This window comes from Zonotrichia albicollis, chromosome 1 (assembly GCF_047830755.1).
Source record: "Zonotrichia albicollis isolate bZonAlb1 chromosome 1, bZonAlb1.hap1, whole genome shotgun sequence".
Lineage (NCBI taxonomy): Eukaryota > Metazoa > Chordata > Aves > Passeriformes > Passerellidae > Zonotrichia > Zonotrichia albicollis.
In genome coordinates, this window is record NC_133819.1 from 89,411,250 (window position 1) to 89,433,972 (window position 22,723).

The 22,723-nt window shown below is 38.2% G+C and overlaps 1 protein-coding gene across 3 annotated transcripts in view; it reads right to left on the minus strand.

Moving 5' to 3' along the window:
- The window catches only part of MOCOS (molybdenum cofactor sulfurase), a 210,396-nt gene that overhangs the window by 74,117 nt on the left and 113,556 nt on the right, over positions 1 to 22,723 (minus strand). For all 3 annotated transcript variants that reach the window (XM_074546568.1, XM_014264245.3, XM_026791008.2), the window contains exon 5: positions 12,675 to 12,751. In XM_074546568.1, coding sequence (XP_074402669.1) covers positions 12,675 to 12,751 — 77 coding nt within the window. The remainder of the gene's footprint in view (positions 1 to 12,674; positions 12,752 to 22,723) is intronic.

Here is a 22,723-nt window from a genome sequence, read left to right on the forward strand (position 1 = left end):
ATTAATATTTTTAGGCCATAGATCACCTTACATCAGTTGGTGATCTGACTTTATGTTGTAAATAAGACTTCAGCAAAACAGTAATAGATCTCATTTCTGGGTGCTATTCAGATCCATCCTGATACTTCCCATTCTCTCCAGCAGCTGCTCTACCTACAGTGCTTTATACTAAAGACCACATGTTTTGTCTAATGGAGATTTTTGCCCTTTGTCACTGTAGTATTACATATGCTCTTCTCTCCCAGAAACTTCTAGCAGCTCCCACACTGCCAAAAAATTTACCACACTTTATCTCATTCTGTCTAGCCATTATCAAACATCACAAGCACAAGAAAGGATGACAAAAAAACATCATTGGGTACTAAAACCCATGAGCCAAATTTATTTCTTCTTTCACCTCACAAATTGCAGCAATCTGTTAATTGTCCCCCACTGCCTTTAGATGTTATGAGCATCAAATCACAGCAAGTATTTTTTTATCTGGAATTTGATAAAAAAGACAAAAAGTAGAACAAATAAAATTAAACAAAAATGCTGCCTCTACTCTTAGCCTTTCTAACATCAATTTTCTAATTGGAATGTCTGATGTACTTCCTAACCCTTAGCCCTTTGTCAGCACTTCAGAATCTCTGTTCTGTTATACTGCCCTGAAACTCCTACTGCCTGTGCTTCCACCAACTAACTAGCAGGAACCCTCATCTTCTGTACTTAGACAAAAAAGCAAGTTGTGGTGGAATGGAGACTCAGAGGAACACACAGCCTCCCACCCAAGCACAGCTGCTCTGCTGAACCAGTTGTGCCTGTGCTCAGGGCGAAGAGGAAGGAATTGCACAACACCATGGGCACGTTTTCAAGCTGTGACCCAGCACCTCAAGCTCAGCCCTACCCCAGGACAGCACGTGGCAGATGTAGGTCCTTGTAAGACATCACTTCATTTATAACATTTATACCACAAATCAGGAAGCCAGCCACATACCCTTCTCACAATTCCTTATGCTAAACATACAGCATGACTTGAGATCTTTCATATTGGACAGTGAAATAATTTGGAGGCCAGTCAAAGTCAGTCCTCTGAAAATTGCCAGTTATATTTTAGCTTGTTGCAAGGTAAAACACAGCTGCAAACTCCACACAATACAGAGATGCAAAATTACCTATATAGAACTGCAATTTTATAGGAGCAAAAATCTTAGAACATAATGAAAAAGTTAAGGTTTCTTTTTAAAATCTCATGATGTTGGATCAAATCATGCACCCCTTAATGGGGTTGCTCAAGTCACAATGAGGCTGATTCAACCTTTTGCATTGTCAGTATGTGATGGATGTAGAGAGCTATCTAGTTTGCTTAGCTGATACTTCTTGAAAAGGGTAAGAATTCCTTCCAGACTTGCTAACAATGTAATGTCCACTAGTCATGTAGTGTGTATTAATACCAAAGATAGATAAGTGGCTTAGTAATTTAATGAAAGCGATTAATAGAAACATGCCAACCCATTTAACTGAGTAATGATTATCTCCACATCATGCTTCTCGCAATTCAGCTTGCACAATCCAAACATCCACATGCATTACCCACATCAAGAAAAAGATATTCTGGAGTTTGAACTTCATTGTTTTCCTTAATAATTGGATGTACCTAGCAGTTTAACTGCCCAGATCAACAGTGCCTTTTGGCTAGCTCAAGGCCCTCTCATCGATCTTTTGCACACATGGTAAATTATTCAGACAGTAACAGCTTGCAGACCCCAAATCCTTTTAATGTTATTGTTCTTATTGAATCAAGTGGCATTGGAACAATTGGATTGTCCTCAGTTTCTTTTCCTGATTCCACCCTCTGTTTCTTGAACACTGGCCTAATTCTGCTGGTGACTTTCTTCTAAGAATACCAAATGCTCTGTGGAACAGCAGGAACAAGAGGCATTATGGGAATGCTCTAAACATGGCAAATGCTATGAAACCAAAGATATGTGGGAAACATGGAGATTTGTGTTCTGCTAAACAGTGTTTTCAGTCCATAGAAGCTTCCTTTTTTTTTTTTTTTTTTTAATAAGAGAGCCACATCCCTAAAGGATGCCATTGATTATTTTAGTTTCTGTTCACATGAGCACTCATTTGTGCTGCTGCTTATTGCTGAGCACCCTCAAGTTCTGTGGATGTACTTGTGTGGTGAGGCAATCAAGACTGCATTACACATTTTAGATTATACGAAACATCTGATTTATAGGGTGGTACCTCAGTATCTTCCACATTATTCTCCAAGATAGTCCATGGAACCTCTGTTCTCCACCCACACTATGTGAATATATAATTACCAGGGGCTTTATGTCTCTACTGCCTTTGGACCTTACTCATGTTTTTTAGCTTCTACTGACATAAAATTCAAACCTCTGCCTCACAGCCTCTTTCAGCTACGCAGCACTCTGGTTAGAGAAAACAAAATTCTGGCACCCACAGCCCTAACAAGGATTGTGAATTCAAGCATTCAGCTGGAGAGTTTCGTGATTTTTATTTTTGGAGACAGAGGTGGATGAAACTTCAGTTAGTAGGTTGGGCTGCCACCTGTCTGAGCTCACAGTAGGTACACTGACTACTCAGCCTCTAGACATCAACTCTGGCCAAGATTCAGTGGGGAGGGCAGGGGGTGGGGGTGTCTGGGAACAGAAATTTCTTCATCACTTAATCAGCAGTGATGACAGTGAATTAGCAGCTTGTGCAAACCAGAGCCTAAGTAAAATCTGAGTTTCATGTCTCTCTAGAAGACTTTATTTATCTGAAAATAAAAATAAAAAGTAGATATTCTCACACCAGACAATAAAAACAGTGGAGAAGAAAGAAATTACAACAAAAAAAATTTCTAATTATACTTGTTCCAATTGAAACTGGGTTGAAAAAACAGTTGAAGACATCTCCATTAACAGATGTGGTACCATTTCCAAAATCTTACAAAAACAACAACAATGAAACTTCCACTGATGTCAAGAGGGAAAAAGGGAAAAATAAATGTAAAAAATTTAAAAAGGTGCCTGGAAGCACGCTGAAAAGGCACTGGCCTGTTGCTTTCAGTTGCCTATATAACAATTTTTGGTATACTTAGAAAGTAAATTACCCAAACTTGGGCCTTTACCTCTACTAATTAGAAACTGAGTTTCACAGCTTAACATAGAGCCACAAGAAGGAAAATTAATAATAATTTTCATGATTATGTGAACTACATTGAAAAATAAACCCTTTCAAGACCGACTTCCACCTCTCTCCCAAAACAGGCTCAAACACAAATGCGTGAGCACCCAACCTACCCTGTTATCTACTCATTCACCTAGAATCAATTTGATCCAATTTTTCTTTAGTATAGAAGAAAGATCATACCACTGTAGAGAGTTGCCAAAATTTATGGCAACTTATTTTTATAAATAAAACCAGCTTAATAATTCTGATCCCCAGCCTTGCTCTCTAATTTCTAGGATGAAGTTATTTTAAGGTATGAACAAGCCATGTCCAAGGAGTGAAACTAGTTCAACTGTTATAGGACCGTACTCTGAAGATATCTGTCAAACCCACCTGTAAATGATAGCTTTGCAAGCAACACCTCCATGTACTTTGCCAAAGATTATTGGGTAGGTGGCATCAACTACCATGTCTCCAATAAACTATGGCAGTTTATATCATACAATCATAGAACCTCATAATTTGATTGCAAAACTCTCATACCTTCTCAGTAATTTCTCATGTGCAACTCCTCACAGCACTGACTCCCTCTTACTCACAGCTCAACCAACAAACTCCAACTCCCTCTTCACCCAGCTAACCCACTCTTTTGTAGCACTCCTCTTCTTATTGGACACAGCTGTGGCCTGTTAAGGGCTGGCCTGTTCCTAATCTTTGGTGATTAGTACAGCTGTACTACTCAGGTGTGAGACTACCTTCTGCACTATTTTCTTACATTCTATCCCTCCACAGAACCATTAAGGTTGGAAAAGGTCTTTAAGATTGACTACAACCATCAGCCCATCACTGCCAAATCCATCACCAAACCATGTTCCTAAGCACCACACCTAAGCCTTTTTTGAATACTTCCAGGGACAGTGATTACAAAACTTCCCTAAGCAGCTTGTTGAAATGCTTGAACATCATGACGGAAACACTGAGTTGTGCTGCTGGACACTCAGAAGCAAACAGCTTTTTTTCCTTGAAGGTCTTGCCAGTGTAGTTATGGTAGCAAAGTCCTCCTCACATATAGTTCAACCACCTCCTGTGACAATACTCAACCTAGTCTGGTTGGGGAAACAACTAAGAAAAGGAGAAAGGAGGGAAAAACAACCAAAAAATATTTTTCCAGCTATTACAGAATTGCAACAATTGCAATTAAAGCAGCTTATAAATGGAGATTCTTTGCCCAGTAAAGTCTTCCTTTCATGGAAATTAGGATGTGGATGAAAATGGAAAAATAGGGGGTGTGATATGGATGAGCACATGTGTGGATCTCTGATCTGGAATTAGGCAGGAACATACAGAGTCATGAAAAAATAACAGAGCTGAAATGGCATTTCAAATGTATATAAACTTAGAGTAATATAAAATGAATGCTTGTAGGATTGTAGCACACAGATGTCCAAAGTAGGTTCAGTAGGATGAGTAGGTTCAGAGAATAAGCACATTTTACTTGAATGAAGCTAATCTGAATAAAATTCACTTATTTGAGCACCTCAAATAAGACCTTTAAATATATTTTACTAGTAGTGATTGTGAGAAAAGGAACACACTCCAACTGGATGGATGAGATGCTAATTAGTGTCTTGAATCCACAGGTTACCCAAAAAGGCGAAGTCTAATTTTGAAATATTAAAGACCTTTTGTTGGGATCATGTAATCAATCATCTGTGTCTTTTCAGTTCTGCTTTTGCACCTCTGCAAGGCTATGCCTGTCCCAAGGTATGTGAGTGTCTCCTGGGGGGGTAGCAAGGCTGGACTGCAGAAGATGCCAGGTGCGTTCCCAGGGGTTCCTTGAAGACCTAAGCCCAAGGGGGACTTGCTGGTAGTTCTGTTTGTGTGAGTCTTGTTCCACCCTGGCAGCCTCTAGGTGTTTAAACCCTAACTAGAGCAGGTAGTGCATAAGAGCCGAACCCTCACCTAGAATGATTCTATTGAGAGCCATTAACAACTGGGCAAAGGTGACAGCTGAGGCAGATCTTCATTGAAAAAATAAACTGCGAGTGTGGAGCAAGCATTAGACATGAAACCAGTCCCTGTAGGCAAAACAGCTCTCCCACTTATGCCCTGTGATTTCCTTCTTTCCATTTTATATTGACGGAATCAAAATCAATAGAGACTGATTACAATTCTTAGGTGATTTGCAATGTTCTGTTCATCTATAATGGATCATAAACTCCTTTTCTCTGATATGCACATTTCTGCTAAAAGTAGCTGGTTGTTCAACAGGAAGCAACATTAGTGAGAAAACAGGAAAAAATTATTTTGCTGTTATTGATTTTGTATCTGTGGATACACTACTTAATGCTTCTTCCAAAATAATACATTTAATGCTGCAGCACATCTAAAAGCTTCAATGTAGTCATTTCCATATTAGCAAGTCTCTCCTTCAGAGATGTAAGAAATGGCATTGTATGACCTGAGGAGGAGAATGCCAGTTAACAATTTGCCAGTAGATGTCTCTCCTAAACACACTGAAGGGAAAATACTCAGTTTGAAACTCCAGTGAAATGCAAGTGGAAATTTGCATACTTCAGCTGAAGAGCAGGGTAGGACCAACTAGGTCACTAGTCCTTTCTGAAGACTACTTTTACATAGTCACAGTAAAAAAGGCATTTACTTAAAACTCAGTGACTCTCAACTTAGTTAAATATTGAATTTGTCTCCTGATATTATCTCACTGAGTAAGGAGACTCAAGAAAGGCTAAGCTTATACATTAACATTCTTGACAGAAATTATGAGTGTAGAGTCTTCTGGAAAAACATTTTTATAATTTAAATCTTAACTTTTGTGAAAACATGCAGTCCTTCCTACTTCCAACAGAGAACTTCTTTATAAAATATTTTTGCCTCAAACTAAAGTACTATTATATAGAAAAAAAATTAGTTTTAGGCTGAAATAGTGCAATGCATAGTAGAATAATTATGTCCCTGATGGAAAACATTCAGAGGTTCTCATATTTTCTTTACATCTATATGTTATTTGGCAATGGTCTTATTTGCAAAAGCTGACCTTCTAAGCAAAGAAACTAAGATTAGTTTCTCATAATTGGCACTTGCCATTAACATACAGCATGATTTTCTGATTAATAATGAAAAAAAAAATCTCAAAAGGCATAGATCAGCTGGAAAAGCATCTGCTTAAAATACACACACATAATTAGGAGAGGACGTCAAACAGACTTGATTACATATTTCATGGGTATGTGTCAAAGAGTGTAAAGCATTTGACTTAACCCCAGGGTGACTTCAAGAGGATTTACTCTGTCTAGTGTTTGTGATTAGCACCATATAATCTGGATCTGCTGAACAAGTGGAGTTTTACATGATATGCAAATTTCATTTCACTTTAATTTAGCCTCTTTGGATTTAGCATAAAATCTCTGTGTTGCATGAAGGGCTGAAACAGCTGGATCCAGTTAACTGGGAAATTAAAAATGCACTAAATGAAATAAGGTAATCCTTGCCATGGTAGCCAGCACACACTGGAGTGGAACCCTGAGATCTCTGAGGGGTGGCTGAAGTGAGCACCGCTAACACCAGCCAGATCATTTGCACAAACACCAAAACACTGATCCCTCTCTAGTCCCAATGTGCTCTAATTTTTCATAAAACTGAATTATTTCACCACCATGCAAAGGTTCATTTTCCAGGTGCATGTTAGTAAGGAAATCGTTCACCTTATCAGTAAAGGAAATTAGCACCCACTAAGTAACATTTTATTTCCTTGTTAGTATATCAAGATGTGGCAAAAAATAATTAGCAATACATTACCCTGTTTAAAATTAAATGGAATTAATTTATTTGTAATTTAATTTGTCATTCCCTTCCAGGTTTTGGTTGGAGCTATACAAAGACAATTCTTGAATATTTCATATGCATGTTTTAAGAATACAGCTGAACAAGACTTTTTTTTCCCCATTTCAAAAGAGTATTCTAAGAATAACAAGGTCCCTCACCTAATCTACCACTTGAGGCATCAAAAAGTCTGTGGAAGATCTGCACCCATGTCTAAAAGCTGCCACTTCTGTTCTCCTTTGAAAAAGATGGTTTCATAGTACTTTATCTCTTAGCAGTGATAATGACAACTTTGTAATGAAAATGACAAGTCCTTCAGGTCCTAACTGTATCTGACACAGAAAATGATCTTGGGAAAAAGTTATTACAGACAGAAAGTGCTTCTTATCCAAGATATCCTTTGGCCATATGTAGGCAATGCTGCATCATTGCACTGCAATGAGTAGATCTGTTTCATTACACTTGACTGCTGCTAATATTCCTGTGGCTTTTATTGAAGACTTGGTCTTATTGTCTCTCAATGGGGGGTACAGCAATTTCTCCTGCTTTATTTCCTGGAAGTGATGGATTTCACCAGGCTACTTTAGGCAGAACTGGGAACAGATTTTGTATCTACAGTATAAAAAGTAGCCCCCATCTATTAATCCAAACTTGCTTTCCAAACACATTGTATGTGCTTGGCTGTACTTCCAGAGAGTTGCACAAGATGCCTCACCTCCTTGCTCATTTTTTAATACTGCCTCTGTAATTGTTTTAATTTCATCCATAGCCATTAGTAAATGAATGCTCACTTAAGCATGTTCTTTCTAATAAATTAACCACAGTCTCAACAATGGCATCTTTTGATGCAAAAGAGCCAACTGAGCTTTCTTTCCTCCTAATCTGCTATAACCAGTCACTTGAATATTAAAATCACCACAGACTTCTGAAATCAGATGTACACACACATTCTTCATATAAGACATCTTTTTTTCACCACAACAGGCACATTTGCACCCTGGAGACAGAATTTTTTTTTGCCTTTGCAGGATAGTTTGCTGTCAGACTGTGAGCCTTTCCCCCTCAGAGAAAGCAACATATACCTGAATAAACCTGGATTTGAGGCATGAAATATATGTTGGGAATCAGAAATCACTCCTAGAGTAATGGACAGATAAAGGCTTCACAAACAGAAAGCCTCCCCTCAGGGTTCTTCCAGAACATTTCCTGTTATACTTTACTGGTTTATTTCAGCCACAGGAAATGTAGAGCCTGCCCTGCTCAAAAGAAGCTGCAGATCTAAAGGAAGCAAAAAAAAATCCCAAAACACTATTTCCACCTTAACTAATCTGGTAGTTCAGCTTGCTAGTCCCAAAGGGATATTAGCAGAAAAGTTATATAAAATTAAAGAAATGCCCTATACCACACTAAACTAATCATCTAAGCTCCTTTAATAGACAAAGAAAAGAGCTGATATTGCTGGCTTTTACTCCTCTCATTCTAAATTTCAAAGAATTTAGAGGGATCAGGCTGGTGAAGTAACTGTCTGTTCCACTGATTTCAGTGGGAATCAAAATGGTAGCTCAGACATCATTTGTTGACAGCAAGATAAGGTAAATGCCATCCAGATTTTAAATGCAGATCTAAAAACATATTTGGTTACCTAACTCCCTGCTCCCCTTAAGATTAGTATTTATGTGATTTAATAAATGTCAAGTAAATTTTGTGCCCAAGGAAAGGAACTCAAGTATACCAATTCCTCGCCTATCTCCCATATTAGACTTTTCATGGCCCCACTGACTTCAATGGAAGCATTTAATAGTGTCCACACAGATGAAACACAAGTGAAAGTCCTCACAGTGAAACACAATCTCATGTTGCAAATCTAAAAGGGAACAAGTGCAGGCAACTTCTCTGTAGAGGTTCTGACTCATCAGTAGGCCATGGCTTAGTTTTACAGCAGCCATCTGATGTAAGGCAGGAAACTCACCATTTTTATTATAATCCCACATGTAGAAAGAAAGATACACATGCTTGCAAAATATTTAGACTGTACAGTTGGTATTCACATTAGTGAACCCCCAAATCCATTAAAACTATGAATGAAGCCAGCACTAAGGATGAAAGCAGTAAAATACACAAGCAACGTGGTCCAAGTTCAGGTGATGTGACCAGACAAGAGTAGGATGAAGCCACAAACTCTACACAAAAGAAATCCCAGAAATCCCTGACAATTGTACTTAGAAGACCATTGGTTTTTTCTGGCCCCTAAACTGGATGACTTATATAACCTTAAGTGTTTAAACACAATACACCTGAGAATCTGTGCAGTACTATTAAATGCAGGCTGCCAAACATCCCATCACTGACGGCAAGCAGTCCTTGATGGAGCAGAGCAAAATACAGCAAAAGTTCCAAAGACAAAGTTAAAAAACTAAGTTACCATCACCATTTGACATCTTGCACTACATTATGCTTTGGCTGTTTTGTGGTGCAATTGTCTTTATGAAAGCCAAAGAAACCTTTACTCTAACAGCCAATCAAGCATATGCTGAATTAGAAGCAACTTTCAATTCATCATCCTTAGGAGACTTAGACTGCATTTTAAAATTTTTTCCCATACACATTATATTTTCTTCTGAAGTGAATTAATGTTTCCTGAACAGACATTATAATCAAAGTAAACCTTATAACAGTAAGGCACAAATGATGTGTCTTAGTTTCATTTTTAATGCAGATGAAAATTTACTAATAAAAATACATACCATAAAAAAAAAACTTTAAAAATCATATAGACATAAGACCTCTGGGAATGGTTTAAATACACATGCACATCATTATGCAATTCTTGCAGGAAATTGTTCTAAATGGAAGTTGAGACAGGTCAAGGATGTATTCAGATGATATCAGAGTCAGAAACTGATCTGTATGTTTCACAACACTGACTAACACTGAAACTCTGAGTTACTTTCCATTAGCGATTTTCTTCCCTATCTTCAATAATTACACCAGAATACTCCAGCTAGAGCATATCCCCAAAGAACTTCCACAGTGCTTTTATTACACATTAGGACACAATTAATAATAACATAACTTTGTTTATTTTGCTTGTTTCTACTCTAGGCTGCTTCCAGTCCAGAATGAGAATCATTGTTTGTGTTTGGGGAGTGCAAAGCAAGTGCTTCAGTAGTTGCAGCAAAGTGAGATTCAAAAGTGACTCACATTTGACAGTGCATTTTGCCTCTGAAAACTCTGACGGTTGAAGTGGAAGAAATATGCATGAAGAGGCTTAAAACAAATCTGCAGTCCTTCTGGACTATGAAGTGCTTCTACAGCATGCAACGGCTTTGTTGTATACACCCAAGTGCTAATAATCTCTGTTCAAAAGGAACACTGTGCTTTTGACAGAATTTAAATAATCTGCAAAACTCCATGTTGTCAATGATATTCAGGGGAGAAGTGATGGTGAGAGGAAATGGCAACTGCAAATCCCTGAATCTCTTGTTGCATCAGTTGTGCCAGGAACATTGAATGTCCACACAAATTGAAGAGCAAGGCCCCCAAAACCTTTGTCTCACAGCCAGCACAGGAGGGCCAAGAGACCTGATATGGCTGAGCCACCCTTCACATCAGCTTTGAGAAGTTGACACATAAAAATGCATTTTATGATGGAAAACATCCAAACACCACCATAGTTTGGCTACGTTCTACTATCGCCTTTGAGTGGCTTGTTTCATTTCCCTTTTGTATGATTAAATTCTAATTAACAAAAACACATCAAATGGAAATTTTTGTGATTATGTAAGCATAATCACAAAGGTTTTAATATGAACATGTTGCAAGTTCCTACTTATCTGGAACAAAAGCTCAATTCATCTTTGGTCATAGAAAATGGTCTAAGCTCAGGGCAACTTTGCAGAAAATTCTTAGATCATGTAGTGATTAAAATCCTTTACAGAACTCCATTTTTTCTTCCACTATGGATTTCTCCAATTTCTTATATCTCTCATATAATATCTTATATCTCTTATATCTCTTATATATTTGCCAGCAGTGCTGGCACTTCTGCTTTTCAATGTGGCACTCCAGAATTCGACTAGACACTACTGAAGTACCTAGATCATACCAGCAGTGCTGAAATTTTAAAATTACAGTATTTGTCAAAACAATTTTTTAGTTACTTTTTCAATTTTCTCCTGTCCAGTATAGGTTTCTTCTTGTTTGTTCTTTCAGTTGATGTTTTCCCATCTTTCTACATTTTAGCACTGTAGGAAAAAATGTTTTAAAATTTTTAAAATAAAAAATATTCCCAAATTTTTGATTTTTATTCTTTATGAAAGAATTGTAAATATGAAAATTTGAGCCAGTTCATATTTTTGACAATTGAAAGATCTCAACACTATTTTTTATGCCTCTCTTCTATCGTGTCATCCACTGATACCCACTTCATTCAGATTCAGGGCTGAGTGTTTCCCCTCAGTCTAGTATTAAGAGATTTTTCAATTGTTTAGCTAAAATAGGCACCAATAAGATGGATGAGAAATGCAACAGAGGAGGTGCTATTATAAAATCTCACATTCATGGCAGGCAATGCTCCTACACATTAAAAAACAAAGCCCTTGTTACAAGTGAACATTTTCTTTTAAGAGTACACATTTTTGAGAAGCATTCTGTACTACAAGAACATATACTAAAGGCGGGTTACTGATCCCTGGTCTCCATGTTGAGCAACATAAAATAAAACATCCTTACTTGTTGGGTTTAGTCAGACTATTGATGTGGATGAAAACTGCTATTGATTTCCACATGAACTAGACCTGAAGCTTCTAACAGAATACTCCTCACAGAAGCCTTGTACTGGGAAGGAGAAGAAACCAGAATTCTTCAGATTAATCACAACAATAAACCTCCACAGACACTAGCTGAAATTACACTAACCTGAGAAGTACATAGCCCATGTCTCTCTGGACTCAGGCATCTTTTACATCATTATGCACTTTATGACTTCATATAGGAAATCGAAGAGTGCACTGGAGAAGGAGGTTCAGACATTGCACATTAAGTAATACCTGTACTTGATCAAGAAACCCATTTCAGGAACATCCTTTGTTAACCTGGCACATTCTACACATGGAAACAGGCCATGGTGCATCTGCACAGCCTGTGGTGCAAGCTTCCCTGCCCTGTTCAGGAGAGTCCCTGCCCCATGGCAGCAAACACAGAGAGACTGTGCTTTTGGGGTGCTGAGCCAGACAAGTCTATCCCAGAGGGAATGTGCCTTCTCACAGCACATGAGTATCACCCTTCACATACAGGTTCTGGCTTGAAGTTTTATTTGGGACTTCAGCGTTAGCTCCAGGGGCAGCAAAGGTTGACTCAAACAGTGTGAGTCACTCAGCTACTTTCTAGTGTTACTTTCCTATTGCATCTTTGTCAGTGTGAGGCAGATGAGATGTACTCAAATCTTGCATATCCAGAACAGTCTGGACCCTTTTTTTCCTTTCAAAACCAGGCAATAGGGAGCATGTGAATAAGCCAGTTACACTGAAGTCTCATCTTCACAATGATGAACATAGATAGTAAAGCTAGAAAGGAAAATTAAGCTAGAGCCATAAGAAATATGATCAGACCTGTGCCCTGAGCATAAATCCGGAACTGCAGTCTTCAGTATTAGAGTTATATTAACTGACCTGTGAGTTTTTCCAGAACATCAAATCCATGCTTCAGAGCAATGATATCAAGAAAAGAGACTGTACCATCTTCAAACCTAAAGAATGGAATAAACGAGCACAGTAAATACAACATGCAGGTATAGTATTGATTTTAAATCTATTTTAAGAGTTATTATTTTTATATTCAGTGATTCTAATTTGCAGAGTGGAAACTCTTCCCTTAGGGATTCATCTGCCAGTCTTGTAGCAGAAAAATATTTTCCTCAAAGCAATAGAGGTCCACATAAACAGTTGCTTGCACACAGAAGTACATAATTTTCTCCTACATAGAGTAACTATGTACTAACCTACATTAAAGTAATGGTTGACAGTTGTGTCATGAGCTAATGTCAAAACCCTAATTTACCTTCTGAGAATTTAGGGAATAGGTGAGAAGATAGGTGGAGACATGTGTCCAGCCCCCCACCCCCTGATGTAATTACACAGTTGAGTTAGAAGGCTCCAGTAATCTGGTGCCAAAAGGAATCAAAGAGATCACTAACAAACCTCCCTCTGTGTGCTTCTCCTGGAAATTAATTTTTATCTAAGCAGCAACAAGAGCATTATACATGGATGGAGGAGGGGTGCATCCCTTACCATCATCTTTTAAAGGAAACACCAAATAGAAGCAAACCCACTGAATTTTATTCACTACTCCAGCCATTCCCACAGTCCAAGAGGAGGAAGTGAAGCTCCAAGGTGAGACTGTACTCAGGAATGGATGCACAAAAGTATTCAAGGGACCAGAAAAGACACCAGGAACGCATCAAAATGTTTCATTTAGGCTTTGTGTGCACAACAGTCCACAAGACGTTTTAAGGAGAAATCATTCATTTTGTTCACCACAAAGAAGAATGCAGAATAATGCAACTGATGAAGTTAGAACTGTAGAGAACTCAATACTTTGAAAGGCTGAAACTGGGGTCACAGCAAGTCTCTCAGGAAGGAGCTATGCCCAAAACTGTAACAGTTAATGCTGGAAATGAACCCACCCTAAATCTCATCATTCAAGTTTAAAATTAAACTTCAACCATGAGGATGAGACCTCCAGAGGGACCTGGTGTTCCTTGGATCTTTCTTGGAAAGATCAGATGATATCTACATTGAAGAATTAGTGGACAAGGTGGAACGTAAGACACACACTTTTGGGCAAAAATACTTTAAATACACCTTTTAGACCAGAAAATAGGGGATTACATTTTTTTTCTTGGGTGCATAATTTTTTATACTGTATGTTAAAAGCTTTTGGTGCCACAATTAAATATGTCTTGTGAAAAGGCTCAAAATTTAAAAATTTCATATATCAAATGCTTTTTCTTTAATAAAATAAACATCAATAGAATAACATAATAGCTCTCACTTCTATCATAACTTTTCTTACTTCCTATTTTATTTTTCTATAGTTATCAAATATTTTCAACACTGCAAGTGACATCAGCAGGTAAAGAACATATTAACCTTCCAAAAAGCTTTGGTAGAGGGCCACACAAAAGAAAAATGTAAGAGTATTGTGTATATACGATAATATGTTCAGCAGCAACAAAAGAAGATAGAGGCAGCAAATAATTATAAACCATGTGATAAGAGAAAGGGGTGCAGCACTACAAGGATGAATGATCCAAAAGAGAAAACTTATGTTCACATATTTTAACATAGCATAGGCCAAAGAATCTATCCTAGAAATGTCTGAATTTTCCCTACTAATTATTAATAATTGATATTGAACTTTAGAGAAGAAATCTTGTTGGTTGTCAGTGATGAAATGTAAAAGGGCCATTTGTGATTCGATAGAGGCCTAACACCAGGAATATTATCACAGAGACCTGTGGACCAGTATCTGAGGGAAACATTACTCTGCCAAAAAAGCCATAAAAAAATTGGGAGGATGAGGAAGAAAAGATAAGGCAGAGGCTAACAGTTGTTTTGGAATTGAGCACAGAAACCTTGTGCTCTGGTTGCAGAAAAGGTCACAGCGGTCCCCCATGTCTGCCAAGGAGAGATTACAGAGAGGATCCCTGAGGGGGAACTGACCTGCTCTGCTGAGTTACTCTCAGTGGCCAGCAAAGCAAACAAAACACTGGGAACTGGATCAGAGCAGAGACACTGGCACTGCGCCCATCAAGGAGACTGCACAATTCCCAACAATTTTATCACTATCATAGTGATAAAATTGTAGAAAAGCACTTGAAAGGGCAACAAACGTGCCAACCTAGATTATCAAAGACATCTGAGTAGTACCCATAGCAAAAGAGGAGACAACAATTGTATTTCTGTATATCAGATTTGATTATTAGCTAAGCAGACAACTGAAGTACATCCAATGCTACACAATAGGAGATATGCATGGACCATGTCTCTTCACTCTTCTAAGATCTTAAATATTTTTATGAAAATAATTCAGAGCTTAGGAGTATTCTCTCAAATTAAAGAAAGTAAACAGAGATGTGGGCTTTTGGTCAAACCTTATGCTTCAGAACAGGCCAATTGTTGTGGCATGATATACATCCTGCATTTAGTCCCTCCATATCACAAAAAAAAGTATCATCTCCTTGGAGCTTCATGGCAAGCACCAGAAGACACAAAAGAAATTAAAATAATGCTAAAAAGATCTGCTCAAAGATATGGGCAAGTCATCTCTCTTTCTACAATTTAGACATGGACTATTTTGCAACATTCCTCTCTTCTATTTTGTTTGTTCATAGGGCCCCCTTTATTCCTACATTACCAGCTTCCCTGTTCTGATTAACAAAGCATGAACATGTTGTTATTCCTATAATATGTATATCTACACTACTTCCAGTGCACTTGACTCTCATAAATCCTCCAGATCTAGTGAATACCTGGTGTTCAGCTTCATGTCAAAATTTTCAGGAATACTGTATCAATTCTGATATTCTGCACATTAAACCTTAAGTGCTATAGCAGTAGTGCCATGGCCAAACATGATGCTATGAAGGGCAGCTGCTCCCTTCTTGGGACACAAAGAGCTCTCCCTCAGAATATTGAACTGTATTAAAGATTGAGAGGAAACATGCTCCTTGAATTGCAAAACACTGGCTTCAGTGGTTATTTTTCTGTTTGGTGCAATTGATGCTTCAAATGAACTGTTTCCCCACTCAGTGGCAGTTGCAGTGTTAGAATAATCAGTTCAGGATGAAGTTCATTTGAATGCTAGTCTGGAAGCCACTTCCTGTAGTAATCAAGATTTTGCAGCTGATGATGTATAAAGGATACTTACAAAGGCTAATACTGTGGAATACCAACCCAAGGAACAAGAAGCTTACCTCTCTTATCTAGTTCTTATTATAATTGATCTCACTTAATCACATCTGGGATGAGCTCAGTTGCTTAGCTGATTGTGTTTGTGAAGCGCTAATAGCATTTCACATCCAATTGCTATCTGACAAACTGACTAAGCAACTCATGGCATAACAAAGAACAGAGCAGTGTGCCTAACATCTGTCCAGGAGTTATGAAGCTGATGAGCTGCTCTCCCTTTCCAAGTCACACAAAAAATCTGCTTTTGGAAGAAAAATACTTGAGTCACAAGAGGAAAGTATTACTTTACAGTGAACAGTCCTGCCTTTTAGGATCCTCCTAGGGATGGAGATGAGCTAGTCTTTCTTTGAATCTTTATTAAACTGGTTGTTATGACACTTCTCTGTTACACTTCTGCATATAAATGCTATTTTCTAAACTCAGGGCAACTGAAACACAGAAGGAAACTCTGACATCTTGGGCAGTTTCAATTCATCCTCCCTTAGCCAGGACACCTTTATGCAGAAATATAATGACAAGAATTCTGGCCTGGACAGATGTGATTTGAAATAAACTGCTGAAGGGCTAAAAAAACCCCTTCATGTTTGAAAATAGGACTTAGAGGAAATTTGTTGGAAGGCAAAAATATTACCCTGGAGTTGTACAGCACTGACTTAAGACTTCAGAAATTCCCTCAAGACCAATCAACCAATGCTGAGGTGGTGAAATATCTTTCATAATATAAGCTATTCTGCATATAAAAAGTATACAAGGGCTGGCTTTTAGGTGTTTTGGTTGGAAGCATCTGCTTCTGGATTGGGAATGCTCACTCGAGTGACTGAGTTGTTTGAGGGTTTTTTTTTTTGGTTTTGGGCTTTTTTCAATTCATTTGTGCAGATAGAGTAAATCTAGATGTAGAGACATTCTATCTCTGCAGAGTCACAGATTCACAAAATACCATGTTAGAGGGAACCTCAAGAATCATCTGGTCCAACCTTTTTTTGCAAAAGCGTGGTCTAGACAAGATGGCACATTTTGTGCACTAAATCTTAAAAGTGTGCAATGTTGGGGAATTCATCACTTCCCTGAGGAGATTATTCCAATGGCTGATTGTTTTCATTGGGAATGTCCAGTCAGAATCTCCTCAGGAGTAACTTGTACTCATTATGCCCCATATTTCCCATGTGATTCTTTGAATAAAAAGGAGTTTCCATCTTCCTTGTAGCTACCCTTTAAATACTGGAATATAGTGATAAGGTTTCCCTTCTAAAATCTAACCATTTGTCTTACTAGTCACCTTCAGCATGCTCAGCAAGATGCCAAACTCCCCAATACTGTGATCAAAAAACCATTGCTTACTGAGATATAATGAAAGCAGTTTTTCTTGGTTTTTGTGGAGCAAATCCAGCAGTGCCTCTTTGCCAGCAGGCACAGCTAACATATGTATAAAGAAGTGGTTCTCCACACATTTCCAAAACTTGATAAATGATATGTTAGCTATTGTTCTTCCAAAAAATGTTTAGGGTGTTGAAGTTACCCATAAGAACAGGGTTCTTGCTGATTTGAAGCTCATTTAGGTAACCCAAATATTGCTTTGTTGGCCTTACTGCCTTGGTTTGGAGGCCAATAGCAGACACCTCCTGTGAGATCCTCCTCGAAGATGACTCCTGTGATCTTGAGCCAGAGGCATTAGATAAGACTTCCATAATCACTGCTTCTGTCCATTCAAGGCTCTCTTCAACTTTGAGTGTGACTCCTCCTCCTCCTCTTCCCTGCCTGTCTTTATGAAAGAGCCTTCAATTATCAATTACAATACTCTGCTCATGCCAGTTGTCCCACCATGTTCGAGTTATTCCTACAATATCATAACTTCCTGACTGGGCATGGAGCTCCAGCTCCTCCTGTCTGTTTCCCAGGCTGCACGCACTGATATGTATACGCTTGGTACATGGTGTTCTAGTTCTCACCTTGGGAGGCAGCTAAGGAACACTTCCATATGTGCAGTTCCTATCCAGAACACAGGCCAGAGCACTGAAACTTTGATAAAAATCCCATCACAAGGTCAAAAACAATCCTGCTCATTTGAGAGCATTGCTGAGTCAATGCAAAGTGCAGCGAAGGAGCACGGGGGGAACATCACTGTCAGCCAGCTGCCACTCTCCCTTACACCGGGGTAATGACTCCATTCAGGTCAAATGAACAGAAGTCATTCCCGAGTTTCTAAAGCAGGTAAAAGTGAAACCAAATCCATAGAGAATGCATATTTCTTGAATAAGCTGCTTTTCTTTCTTTTTCTTTTTTTCTTTTTCCTTTTTTTTAAACATTCCTCAAGAGTGGAGCTGCCCTTTGAAGTGAAATGTTACATGAGTTCCTTTCATCTTTTCAATTCATTTATTTTCATCTAATTAAAAAATACAACAATGCAGAGAGGTTCTTGGTATGCATTTAAAAGTAGTTCATTCAGATGCTACTTTTCAGCTCTAACAGATACTCCATATCACCACCACATGAAACATCTGTCCCGGCAATTTCAATTTTTACATTTTATATTTTTTCATGTTTATTATAAAGCAACATTTTCTGGAATTTCAACAGCACCAAGGGTATACAGTATGAAGTTCATGGTTGTAGGAACAGATTGTTTTCAGACATATTCATGTTCTTAGGTTAGTAATTGCCATCTCTGATATTAGCAGGGGAACAGATTTTAATTGGTCTCACTGCTTTCCAACATCAAAACCCAACATTTACAGAAGGACCAATATTTGTTTTGCTTTTCTTTAATTCAAAATATCTCATTACTAGGCTACAAAACCTTTAGGGCCCTGCTCTGCTCTTTAGAACTTTTATCAACTCCTCCGCAGACAAAGTTCTCGGGTACTTTTCCAGGGTATTTGTGTGTCTCCAGAGGACAGGATTTCCTTTGCCTGGCTTTGTCTCCCACAGGTGATACTCTTCATTTTTAGCAATTTGCTGATTGACTGTATTAGTCACTTTCTTAACTGGGGGAAATCCTGGTCATATTAACACTAAGAGCTGAACTTTAAGGCAGCATCTCTCAAGCCCAAGCATTTGTCTGTGGGCTTTTTGATCCTCTACTAGTAAAATCTTCGGAATATGATATGACCAACAGACGACTAACCTCAGGTACACACTCAATTTTGACTAAATACTTGTTGCTTCAATGGCATTCACTTTGTTTCACACAGTGAATGCCACTGAAGCAAGTAAATAAAATTAGGAGGTAGCCTGTTGTTACAGACACATATGCTACCATTAAACCATTCTTTTGTAATTATCTAACATTTGTTTAATTACCTGCACTGGAGTGTACTATAGAAAGCCAAGAATTTAAATGGTAGGAGGGCAGTAATAGATGTTAGACCTCTGAATAATACACCTATCTCACCACTTCAGCAACCCCCTTTTTACCTCTGTTAGTGGCACATTACACAATCATGAACAGTGATTTCTTCTCATTCAATGAAAGGAGATCCAGTGCCCTAAAACCAGCCACTTGTGGAGGAGAAAATTGAATTAATAAATCAATCCATTTTTATTTTTCACGTCTCTGTGCATCACTCCCTTACGTACAATTTGATAAACTCCTAGCTGGTAACTTTGCTCACTATATATATCTAGAAAAATCTTCCCCATTTGCACTGAAAAGATTAGCAATCCTTAAGCCTGTTACTCAAATTGGTCTGAGCGACACACTGTGATTTTGTAGATTATCAGCTCCTCAGAGCTCTGAAACAATGAATAAATTATATCTCAGGGATAACATACTCCCCCTGCCAACCCCTACAAGGACCCTCCAAAGTAAAATAATGACAAAATTACTTTCTTTTTTCCTCACTAGAAGTCATTGGTTGCAAATCAACCAAGGCACTGCATATCACAGGCCAAAAGTTCTGTTCCAAGTTCACAAAATGGGCCAATATATTTTCATTGCATTGCTGTGGCAGATGGGGAGAAACAAAAATAATCTTTCTCTTGTAAATTCCATTATACAAAAGGATATTTCCTTGAGGTATATTAAATTTAAGTCTTTAGGAACATGAGGCCTGCTGGTTAACTACCCTCAAAGAATAATATGTTCAACTATCAGCTTGTTAGCTAGAAATTTATACTCATTCATCTTGACTTGTAACTTATTAATGTCAACAAGAACCCCATTAAGGTGCAATTCAGTGTGAGCAGGCATATTGCAAATGATTTTTGTATCTGTCTGAGTATTTAACATTTGATATGCATTATACTCCCATGATTATATATCAATAATCCAAATGTTCACACCTCTGCTTCCCATGGGAAAGTAACATCCAGATATAACCCCAAGTAATAGTTAAAGTGAGCAATTTGCAAAGTGTATTTGCATAAACTGTTCAGTGATCAGCTATGAGTAATGAATCATTAATAAAAATTCAAAGCCCCTTCTTTGATTTTCTCCTTAGGAGGTAGGAAAGGATGAAAGAAATTCTGGAAGTAAATTTTTCATAGGCAAGAATCTGACCAGCTGTAACAATTTTTCTATGTTCATTAAAAACAGATTTGTTTATTTCCTCATGAAGATTGAGATGTAATCTTTCATCCTTAAACAGGTAGATTTGGGATAAAGAATAACTTTGTAATTAACTGCTAAAGATTTAAATTGAAGTATCAGTTTAAAAATTGGCAGACAAAAATGGATCCACTTGAACATAAATTCAGTCTTAAAAACCTACACCTAAAAATACAACTGTGTAATGGTGAGTGCCAGGGAGGCAGGCCCAGAGCAGTGACCTTGGATAAGGTTAGCAGTAACTTACCCTCAGATAATGGAGAAAAATCCCTGTGAGTGCTTTCCAATGGGTGGTCTCCATTCTGTACAAAGGTCTGTGCCTCGAAGAAGGGGTTGCTGAGATGTATGAACTTTATTTCTGCTTCAGATAAAAGTGAATTCAGCAAGACTTCTGAGCATTTTATTTGCTCAGTTAGGGAGTGTGTTACTGATAAATAAAGCTTTATAAAGCCTTACTTATCGGTAACATGTACGGGTGGGTGCGGGTGTGAAAAAACTTCTCTGATGTCATCCACTTCTTTCTCTAGCAAAAAAATTCTTTCCAGATGTAATTTTCACAGGTTGTACAGCCAAGATTAGCAGAATGCATTGGGAGCTGTGAATTAGGACCATCATGTTAAATCACTCTGTGTTGAGCACATTTGGGAAAGATGTGCTTGTCTTTTGTGGCAACCCAAAAACTAACGTAAGGAACTTCAAGTGTTGTTACTGTCTGTAAGACAGAGGCCCAATGTGTGCTCAGGAATGTGAGGGACCTGGACAGGCCAATTGTACAAGATTTAACAGGGTGAAACACTGAGCCCTGTGCTTGGGTCACAACAAACCCAGGCAGTGCTACAGGCTGGGGGCAGACTGGCTGGAAAGCTGCCCAGTGGAAAAGGTGGGGATCAGGGATTGTTTAGCCTGGAGAAAAGGAGGTGTTGGGGAAATCTTACTGCTCTTTACAGCCTACCTGAAAGGAGGTTGTGGCCAGGTGGGGGTCAGTCTCCTCTCCCAAGTAACAAACGACAGGACAAGAGGAAACAGCCTCAAGTTGCACAATGGGAGGTTTCGATTGGATATTGGAAAAATTGCTTTATGGAATGGGTTGTCAAGCTTTGGCACAGGTTGCTCAGGGAAGTAGTGGAGTCACCATCCCTGTAATTTAAAAGCTGTCTAGATGTGGCAGAGAGTGACATGGTTCAGTGGTGGACTTGGAGGTGCTAGACTAATTCAGATAAAGTACAAGCAGGAAATAATTTTTGTTTTTGCAAAATAGAAGGAGTTAGGTGGATTTCAGAAGCTTTCATGAACGTGTTGAATATTTCATAGGTGTCAGCAAGAATAATGCTATCAGTGCTTTTGTCTTTTACTTCTGATTTGAACATGCATGTATGTGAAATTATTGTAGTTGGTGGCATACAGCAACTACAAGTACTAACAAGTGAGCACTAATCAGCTAAAGTCAGTTTAATGTAGGATATATATGTAGGAACAACACTGTGTATCCAGAAAGGCTGGCAGCTTGACAGAACTGGCATTATTAAATTACTGCTATGAAACAGCTTAGGTTCAGAATACGGTTTTACTGGCTAGTTTGCATTTTGAGACCTTTGTGGTAACAGTGAAATCATTAAAGAAGAATGGGACAAGACAAATACAAGGAAGACTTTAGCTAATAAAACATTCTAAGGTGTATGAGTAGCCTTATTATGGCTAGGAGATACAATCAACTAAGACTTTCACAAGTAAAAACCCTTACTGCTTCTGCACCTCTTTCATGCTTGAAAAAAATTAAAGAATTGTATAGTAAGGTCTGCTACACCAAATCAGGTGCATCCTGATAACTACCTGGTTTACTGCAAGCTGTTTTTCCTCTTTGGGACTATAATATTCAGATTTCTTCCAATGTTTTTTATTTTTCAGCATTGCTGTGAGGCCTGCTAATACTTTGTACTACCTTGTAGTACCTCAGGTAGTCAGTAGGTAGTACCTCAGTGATGAAGACTGGAAAGTTAAGAAGTAAGCAACTTTTCTTTCCAAAGATCAACTTTAACTGATTTTCCAAGCATGGACTGGGTATTGGGAGGTACAAATTTCCAGAAAATTGAATTCACAGCAGTGATACTGTTTTAGAAAGTAGTCCTAATTTCTTACTGTTTTAAGCAGTTTGCAGTTTATACTGAAGAAAGTCAAGAACCCTTTCCATGCCCCTCCTCCAACAGAA